Raw genomic sequence first — 10123 nt, 5'->3', positions numbered from 1 at the left:
TGCTGTCATTCTAGGCAGTGGTGATGGAGGATGATTGAATGCCTTTGTAGAGAAGATGGGCATGACGATGACAGATGTTGAGGAGAACAAGGTGGTAGGTAAGCACAAGGCAATCTAGAACAACTTAGGTACTGTATCAAGGACATAGAGAATGGTGTGAAGAATGACAGTGGGCAAACTCATCGTAGTGATAACCAACTAGATATAATAGGAAATAAGACTGATAGGACCTAGGATGTTCCCTCCATAGATATTCTTGATGTTAGCAGTCCATATAAGAAATTGATGTATAAACCAAGTTTTCAGAGTACCAAGAATTTTGATATGAAAGGCAAGAAAATGCATATGAATGTTCCCTCTGGAAAGGAGATCTGTCCTGTGTATGAGGTGGTGAAAGTGGTGTATACAAGAGACACACAATCAAAGGTGAAGTAGGGGTATAGCTTTCAGAAGCAGTACAGGGAGAGGTACAAAGTGGCAGAGCAGGTAAGTTCTGTTCAAGAAGTTTTACAGAGAGAAGCTGGCAATCAGTTGTATTCAATAACAATGGTCTGTCCAATCAGTTAGAACAATTGGTGTAAAGTTCCCTTGTGTGTTTGGCACCAAGTCTAGAGAAGTTACTGGGGCAGGTACAGAAAGTTGCTTTGAATGCTTAGGTTTCTCCTTCATTTTAAGTTTTAAATCCTTCTTTCTCTTTTGTTCAGAATGTCCAGCTGGTGAGATTCTCCTTGACTTGAAGTCACTGTTCCTAAGAGTAAATTTAAATTGTGAATCTCAGTTCTTTAAAGCTTGAAAAGCAAAGCATCTACAAATAGAGTGTTGTTGAACCAAGTGTCCTTCACCAAGGCTGTATAAACACTCAGAATGCCCACCACACCAGGAAACATCTCACCCACAGGTGAAAAAAAAGGCTTACAGAGAAAGGTTGAGGCTATAAAAAGAAGAAAGACGAGATGGGCTGAGGTCCCAAGTAAAGAGACAGTGACAGAAAAAGAGAAAATAAAGAATAAGAAAGAAAGATAAGTAGATAAAGTGGAAAGGGAGGAAGCAACTAAACCACAAGGGAAAGAAGCCACTCTGTTAGCAGCTGAAGAGAAACTGAGAGGAGTAGCTTGGCAGTCTTGGACAAATATGGTAGACAGGGAATGGGTGGCATTACTGCCAAGTTACTAAGTTTTCCAACATTCTGAATGAGTTTCTGCACAGGTACAAAAACCCATTTGTGTGAGGCACAGAAATCACAAAATACAAGTATAACATGGATGATAAAACTTTGTCCTTTTAATGCCTTAAAATTAGGGGGTGGCCCAATGGTAACCCTTGAACTGAACCTGGTCTCTGCTGCCCTGATTTGTCTGATCTTCCCACCAGTATTTATTCCAAATTTAAAACAATGGATGCCCTCAGAACTTTCCACAAGCTTCTGGAGTAAATCTTTTTTGCCTACAAGATGGCAAGAGGAGCTACTAGGTAAAAAGCACCAATTTTCATAATGGTTTTGGCCAGGGAGGAACATAACAAGAAAATCCCACCAATTTAAGCAAAAACAGCAAAAAATAAAATAAAATAAAAACGAAACAAACTACCATGCACCATACTGTATCTGGAATTTTCCAGCTAAAACTGAAAACAGAAACTTTGATTTAACAAAATAGAAATAAATCTGAGATGAGTAGCTATTTTGGAAATTCTGTCTCACACCTCTTTATAACACACCAAGACACCTAAATCATCTTCCTGTGCCTTTTTCTAGTTAATACAAAAGGTACTTGCTTTGGGGAGATAAGAAATACATTTATCTAGAAGACAACATACTCTTTTCTAATATCAATTTTAAGGTAACCCCATGTAACTATTTAGCCAGTGTGATTTCAGTTCATCAAATAGAAGCTGGAAATAGGGTGATGGAGAATAAGAATCTCAATGCATGGGCAGAGAGGGAGGTTTCACTGTTCCTCCATTTAACACTACAATGGTGAAGCTGTTGTGTGCTCTGGATGGAAAATTTACAATAGTTCCAATGGAACCAGGCTCCCCCTCCCAAGCTAACAAAGGCTTTGGGAGGATTTTGATACAGAATATAGCATAACTAGGGAAAGCATTAAGGCTGTCTAGCCCTTCTGTAACATCTCTTAAAAAACACTTCTGTTCAGGCTTATTGTAATGCCACACCATTATTAAAATTTTGCCAAGAGATTTTTCAGTTTCAAACAAACCACTCCAAGGAGCAAGAATGGAAATTGAGTTTTAAGAACAGTTTCAAAGATAACTTGATTTACTTTAAGGGGATGTCACAGGCAGAATCAGGTCCTTCACAAACAATTTCTGTTTGCCTACAGCACACTAAAAAATTTCAATTAAAATACATTTATCTATAGGGTTAAGACAAAGCAATAGTTACTCTTCATCAAGGCCAACTGATCGACCGAACAGCATTTCCATGAAGAATTCCATAAGTTTCTGAGTTCCTTGATGAAGATACAACTGGTTGGCCAACAAGGAGAACCCTCGATTCTTCAGGAATTTCTCCTTTTGTTCCCTGGTTGCTCTGCTGAAATATGTGTCCAAGAGCTAAAGGAAGAAAAGAATAATAATTCCAAAAAATTTAATTTATTTTTATTTTAAAAACTTGTTTGTCCTATTTATTTTTTGTTAGATCATTAGAAGTACATAAACCACAAATAAAATCTAAAAATTTAGTTCCACAAGTTATTCCATCAAAATTAAGTATCTACACAAAATATGCAAACAGTGTTGTTTATGCAAACATAGTGTGAAAGTGTTGTTTAGTTATTAATAATATAGGGGCTAGGTTGCTTGTTATTAACTTTTCTGTGGTAGCTATATTGACTTGTATTGTGACTATTAAAAACATTATATTTTCTTCCCACAGGTAAAAGAACAAAAGGAAAAGCTAAGGTTCTACTATAAGTGAGCAGGATCCACAAATCCAGCCTTCAGTTTCAAACAATGGTCAGGTAGATACTTCTTGGGTCATTACGAGAAAGCCTTGACATCAAATGTCATTATTCCTTGCTTGTTTCTAGCATCTGGTAAGAAGAGGTACAGTAGTTAAACACAGGCCCTATACAGACAGGCCAAAATAAAGCTGCTTCAGGTCACTTTGGAGGTATGGTGTTCTACTTATGCATGTGTCCTAAGAGTCTGGAAGCTGCACCAAAGCTGCACTCCAGTCTTTAGGACTGGAGTGTGGCTTTGGTGTGGCTTCTGGACTCTTAGGACACATGTATCATTTAAACAGCATACCTCCAAAGTGACTTGAAGCAGCTTTATTTTGCCTGTCTGTACCAGGCCACAGAGATTCTAATTAATTACAGGTTCAGTCTCTCTTATCTGAAATGCTTGGGACCAGAAGCATTTTGGAAGTTTACAGGAATTTGGAATATAGCAATACAGCAATAGCAAGTACGTTTCTATGCTGCTTATAATTGAACTAGCACCCCCTAAGCAGTTTACAATGTGTAAGCCAATTGCCCCGAACATGCTGGGCACTCATTTTACCGACCTATGAAAGGATGGAAGGCTAAGTGGATCTTGGAGCCCTGCAGGATCAAACTCACAACCTTGTGGCTATGAATGGTTGCAGTACCAGCATTTAATCACTGCAGCACCAGGGCTCCTTAATTATTTGCATATACAGGAGATATCTTGAAGAGGGCCCGTTACAGACGGGCATGAAAGTACGCACAGAGCGCGTACTAGGGTTAGAAAGGGGTGGTGCTTCCGCACCGCCCTAACCCTAGTGCGTGCTCTGCGCGCACAAAATGGCAGTGGCCATTCTGCACGGCCACCGCCATGAGGATGTCACGACCGTGCCGCCTCTATACGGGGCGGCGCGGACGTGACGTCCTTGCTCCGCGCCAGGGCGCATAATGCGCCCTTTCCACGGAGCAGGAAGGAGCTCCATTTCGGAGCTCCTTCCTGGTTTGGTCCGCTGGGCACAGCCTTCAGACAGCTGCGCCCAGTGGACCAAAGGAGAAAGGGGCCAAGCGGCCCCTTTCTCCTCCTCCCCGCTGCCGCGGGGTGTCCTTGGGGCTTGAAGCCCCAGGGACACCCCTTTTCAGGCTGCGGGGAAGGGGCCTTTTGCCGCTTCCCCGCAGCCCGAAAAGCGGCAGATCGGGGCCTCAGCGGCTGCCGCTCTGGACACTGAGGCCCCGATACACCGGGGAAAGGGGTGGGTACAGCCCGCCCCAAAGAGGCGGTCTTTAACCCGCTGATGAGACCCAACTCTAAACATAAAATTTGTTTATGTTTTGTATATATCCTAGACACATAGCCTGAAGATAATTTTATACAATTTTAAAAATGAATTTTTGGTTATATCTAAAAGGAATGAAGTGATCTTAAGGTGGAATGTGAGATAAGAAATTTGGAAAGTAAAAGAAACAGATACACTTTAGATGATATTTGAGGGATGAACCAACAAGAAAGTATTACAATGACTAGAATAGGGGAAGGGGGCAAGGGATTATTATATTATAAAATTTTAAATGACTGTATTCTAATTTATGGTGCCTCTAAGACATCATGGGATTTTCTTAGCAGAATTTGTTTAGAATTTGCCTTCCTGCGAGGTTGGGAGAGTGTGACCTGCCCAAGCAAGTCCACTCAATGGGTTTCCACGGCAAAGCAGGGATTCAAACCCAGGTCTCCCAATGTCCTAGTCCAACACTCAAATCACTACACCATAGTGGCTCTCTCCTATAAATTACTATATAAGAATGAGAAGAAAATATAGGCTCTTAGTTAAAGCCTGAGCAACAATTCATAGAATAGTTCAAAGACTTTATCCAGCCTATAAAATTCTGCTTTGTGCCATCTCATGTACACATATACAAAGACAGAGAGAAAGAATAAGAGAGTAGGAAGGAAAAGAAAAATGTAGCAACACCTTTAAGATTAACTTTTTTTAATTTAATGCATGAGCTTTCATGGATATATAGAAAGACAGACAGGCACATAAAGACATGTACGCGCATGCACACACACACACAATTTTTCCTACTTTAATGACTCCTTGTTGTATGAGAGTAGATGGGTGATTCACAAGAACCACAAGAACATCAGGCTGTATAAGTTTGTCCATCACATCTGGAAGCATGACATCTGGCAAGATTAAAAGAACTCTGCGCAAGAGCTGATAAAGACCGCAGCATACATGCACCAGACAGTCTTCTCTTGATCTGCCAGGAAGAAAACAGTGTATTATCTTCTATCACTATCCACCAAATTTATAGGATTAGGGGTACGGGTGAGAAATCTAGCAGAAAGAAGAATACACTAACAAAAGATTAAGTTCCCTGCTGTATCATTCTTCCTTACAGAGACCTTTTTTTAATTCAGTCTATTAGAGGGGAGGGAGTTCATTCTTCAAGGTAATAATATTGAGATATTTTTACTAAGTTAATATCACTATTTTAATAACTTTTAAACAGAAGCCCTGTTCAGAAGGAAAGCGCCTACAGTCATTTTTTGGTTATCACTCATAGCAATGTCCTATGGCATTATAACCTCTACTCTGTAGCAGTTAGAGTAATTGTGATTGTGAAAGAATAGCAGAGCAGTCAATAAGTTCCTGCAGTCTATATGCCCAATTAATTAATTTTTTTTGCACAACTGCATGCCCAGGGACACAATGTGTGGAGAAAACAACCAAACAGATGATTAAATGAAGCACCCTTAGAGCACAAATGATCAAGCAACGTTCAGAGAAGGGAAAAGTATAATGCTTGCAAAAATGAATCCTACATAAACCTACAACACTGAGAATCTTAAATATGACAAAGAAACAACAACCACCCAATGTGAAAACTGTTTAGATGTATTTACAATCCTCCTCTTATCTACATACCTATCAACAGTGCTTTCAGATTCTTGAGGAGCCTGCTCACCAGCTGAAGAGAATACAAGATGTTCCCAGTCTTCAGAAGGTAACCCCTTATCAGCCAGGTTTGGCCAACGAGCAATCACAGATTCACCATGACCGGAGAAGGCTAATCCCAAGCCTGCAAAGTTGCCATGACTTTTTTGAAAGGGAAAACTTGAAAAGTTCAATATATCAGGACGCCTCAGAGGTGATTCAGAAGCAACATCTTCACCCGACTTCAGTTCTGGTCCTGTTTCTTTGTTCTCAATGGTCTTGTCCAACACTTCCAACTCTTCCTTTGAAATATCACCTCTTTCAGCAGACATTACCTCTTCCAAATCAACAATTGTTTTTGCAGACTCACAACTACTGATTAAATGCTCCTCTTGCATCCTTTTAAAGGCCTCCATGTTTTTTACAAAATGGTTTTTCTGCAGAGGTTCAACCAAGTTATTTTCACTGACTACAAGTAGATTGTCAACACTCCTCTTCACATTCCCACATAATCCTTTTTGATACTCTCGCGGAGAGAAAGTAGGAGAAGCTGGTAGGCTTTTACAGAGCTGTTCAGGTGCCTGGGGAACTGCTGTTTTTGGTTCAGAATAATTTCCTGTGAAAACATGAATGTAAAACGCTTTTCTCATTTCTTAAAATCAATCTGTTAAAAATGGTTATTATGAAATAAACTTGTCTACTTATACTATTCCTGCTCCAGAAAACTACTTTCAGAGGAAATCTAAGAGCATTCTGAATTTGATTTTAAATATGTAGATTTGGAAAAGGGCCCAATTCAGCTCAGACCAATTTAGAGTCTACCCAGTTTTACTTGGGTCTGATTCTGAATTTGAATTCAGAAGTTCAAATCTTCATGCCTATCACTGACCTGTCACTGGAAATCGACAATGGATGCAAGCTACAGGAAAAGAGATTCCATCTCAACATTAGGAGGAACTTCCTGACAGTAAGGGCTGTTCGACAGTGGAACACACTCCCTCAGTGTGGTGGAGTCTCCTTCTTTGGAGGTCTTTAAGCAGAGGCTGGATGGCCATCTGTCGGGGATGCTTTGATTGAGATTTCCTGCATGGCACGGGGTTGGACTGAATGGCCCTTGTGGTCTCTTTCAACTCTACTATTCTATAAGTAATTTTTAAAAATTACAAGTAAATAAATTACCACTGTCAGAAGTGGGTGAAATATGAAGTCATAGCAGCCTCTTAAGAAATTAAGAATGCCATATTTCACACAGATAAGCCACAGGGTGAGAAAACAGCTTTTGCAGTATGGGAGTTAGCCCCATCCACAGAAAGACATGCTCATCTCTCTGGTTGTTTTATTGGCTGTTGTTATATCAACTCTAGTTAAGAAACTTCCAAAATTTCAGAAGCACAAGTTAAGAGGTAGAAGAGAGATTGGTTTTTTGGGGATTTTTGGGCTATGTGGCCATGTTTTAAAAGAGTTGATTCCTGACGTCTCCTAGAACATGGCCACATAGCCTGAAAAACTCATAAAACTATGCATGCCAGCCATGAAAGCCTTTGACTTCAGAGGAGAAGAGAGTGTTTGAACATTTTTGTAGTGGAGTGATTTACTTCCTTTTATTCCGCTATGTGAAATGGGTTTTGGCTGCTGTTGTAAAATTCATATGAAAATAGTACACACGACTGAGTTATCCCTTGGAAAAAACCTGCAAAATGTCAGAAGAATACACATAGGAAGCAGGGAGTCATAATGAATGAAAAACTGTTTAAGGATTTTTTTACTTGTTTTCTACCCAGTCTGAACCACATTTAAAGAAAATAATACAGGGATGAGTTGGATAACAGGTGATGGAGATTGCAACTGGCAGAATTAGGACTTGAACATCTAGTATTGATTAAGCAAGTATACTTTCCTGGATCCTATGGACTTCAGTGAAATACTTATAATGATCCTGCTCTTGAAGGAGAGTACTAATAAAAGCACCTAACAGTAGACCAGATCTGCAAAATATTACTTCAACAGCAATATACTGCTTTAACACCTTTCCCTAAAACACTGAGATTGGTGAAGCCTGGTATAAAGATTCCCTGCAAACAGAAGCTAGAGCTGATTTCTATTTGTTCTGGAAATAACTGCTTATAAATAACAAGTTATTTGTAGTTTATACCTTCTACCATAATAAAAGTTTGGCTACATTATAATTCTAACAAACCTTTTAATTAATCTCTAATAGCAGAGCAGTATTATGTGTTTAAGTACTAGTTCATAATGTACCTCATTCTCTGTTCTCGGTGTTGTGATGACAATGATAGATGGGAGACAATTGTGATTTCTGTTAGTGGCTTCTATCATCCACATTCTTTTTAAAAAAAAGGTTTAATAACTAAAAGTAAAAAATTGGCTGTTGTTTTTGAGAAACAGAAAAGTAGATGGCTACTCTTCTAAAACAGCAAGTATAATGATAACTATTTGCATTTTGGAAGTGCAACTGTAACTGCTTTATTAAAAAAAAAATCCTAACTCTATGAACTATACCTCCTTTTCCACTGCCAACATTATGCCCTAGCATTGAAAAAATGTATTTATTTTTTTTGGAAATAAACTGCAGAAATAATCCAGTTTAAGACCACTTTAACTGCTCTGGCTCAGTGCTAGGGAATCCTGGGAATTGTAATTTAATGTGGCACCAGAGCTCTCTGACAGAGAAGGCTAAATGTCTCACAAAACTACAGTTCCCTGAATTTCCTAGCATTGTGCCAGGGCAGTTAAAGTGGTCTCAAACTGGATTATTACTGCAGTGTGTTTTGAACCTATGACTCTGTGCCTTTACAAATCCCAATTGCTAATTTTTCTGATGAACCCTACTTTCATCCAGTCATCTCCCAAACCTGTCCAAATCAGCCAATTCTGGATTCATTTGAATCCAAAGGAGACTGTAGTAAAAAGGCAATTTGAGATGAGAGGCTGCAACTCTGTTTAAGCTTCTGGAGACCAGAAACATGTAGCTAAGGGAGTGAGCTCGTGGAAGCAGGCAAAGAGAGGAAGATGCCACCACATCAAGGCTGCACATGTAGTTAGTCTCTAGACCAGTGATTCTCAAAGTGGGCAGTACTGCTCCCTGTGGGGAGGTGGAAAGATCCAGGGGGCAATAGGGAAAAGAGGACAGCAGGGAGGCCTTGTCAAAGTACAGGTGTGCAAGAAAGATAAGGGGAACCAGCATCCTTTATAGCAATGGTGAGGATGAAGGCTATGTGAAACTTCTCTTTTCAGGGTTCTTTAAAACCACCATACAGCCTTGATGTGGTGGCATCTTCCTCTCTTTGCCTGCTTCCACGAGCTCACTCCCTTAGATATATCTTTCACTAGTAGTGGCAGCAGTAATTAGGAAACTCTCGCAAGGCTTGGATGCAAGTCATCATTTCTGTGACTCGGAGTGGTGCAAAGATTCAGAGTATTTGGCAGCATGGGAGAAGTGGCAGCAAAAAGGAACTTTCAAATTTGAGACCTTGCTTAAGCTTTGTGAGCATTGGGGCAGCACAGATCGCCATGAAACAGCGGTCTGCATTCACCCATTCGCCCAAACTGCACGCTGTCCCTCCGGACGTTTCCATGTTCTTTTTCCGGTGCTGGAATGACGTTACAAGTGCGTCACTGGTGCATTTGCGATGTAAGCGATACGTGGTAACATGCGGACGCTGCACATCGCTTATGTCAAAATGGTGGCACCCGTATAGAGAGGACGCCACCATTACTGTGCTGCCGTGCCGTACTAGGGTTAGGGACCATGCGGTTGGTGCATGGTCCTAAACCTAGTATCGGCGTCTGTTCTGGGCCTTTGTCGGGATTTGGGTGGCAGGTTGGAGCTATGCTGCTGCTCCTGATTTCTTTTGTTGGACAGGCTGAGAGAAGAGCTGGCTAAAGAAATAATGTTTGCAGGGACACAACTTGAAGCTGTGTGGGGAAAGCATCTCTTTGTGGGAGCATCTGGGTCAATTCCTGGGAAACGTCCTTCGCGTTGGAGAGCTCCTGTAGTTAAAAAATTTTTAATTTATTTTATTTTTATGTATCTTTTAATTCTTACATTGTTTAATTGTATTTTAAGAGGGGGGGGATTGAGGGTTTTGGAATATATATTTTTTTAATCTTTGTAAGTCACCCCGATTGCATCTTGTAGAGGGGCGGGATATAAATAAATTATTATTATTATTATTATTATTATTATTATTATTATTATTATTATTATTATTATTATTATTA

At 40.1% G+C, this 10123-nt stretch overlaps 1 protein-coding gene across 2 annotated transcripts in view; it reads right to left on the bottom strand.

Annotated features, from left to right (window-relative positions):
• The window catches only part of LYST (lysosomal trafficking regulator), a 135389-nt gene that overhangs the window by 52683 nt on the left and 72583 nt on the right, over nt 1–10123 (bottom strand). For both annotated transcript variants that reach the window (XM_042469256.1, XM_042469265.1), the window contains exons 23-25: nt 5873–6497; nt 5027–5204; nt 2402–2571 (exon numbers count right to left, since the gene is read on the bottom strand). In XM_042469256.1, coding sequence (XP_042325190.1) covers nt 2402–2571; nt 5027–5204; nt 5873–6497 — 973 coding nt within the window. The remainder of the gene's footprint in view (nt 1–2401; nt 2572–5026; nt 5205–5872; nt 6498–10123) is intronic.

The sequence above is a fragment of the Sceloporus undulatus genome, chromosome 1 (genome assembly GCF_019175285.1).
Source record: "Sceloporus undulatus isolate JIND9_A2432 ecotype Alabama chromosome 1, SceUnd_v1.1, whole genome shotgun sequence".
NCBI classification, from domain to species: Eukaryota; Metazoa; Chordata; class Lepidosauria; order Squamata; family Phrynosomatidae; genus Sceloporus; species Sceloporus undulatus.
Note: the sequence above shows the minus strand (reverse complement) of the source record. Positions and strands in the feature narration are given on the sequence as shown.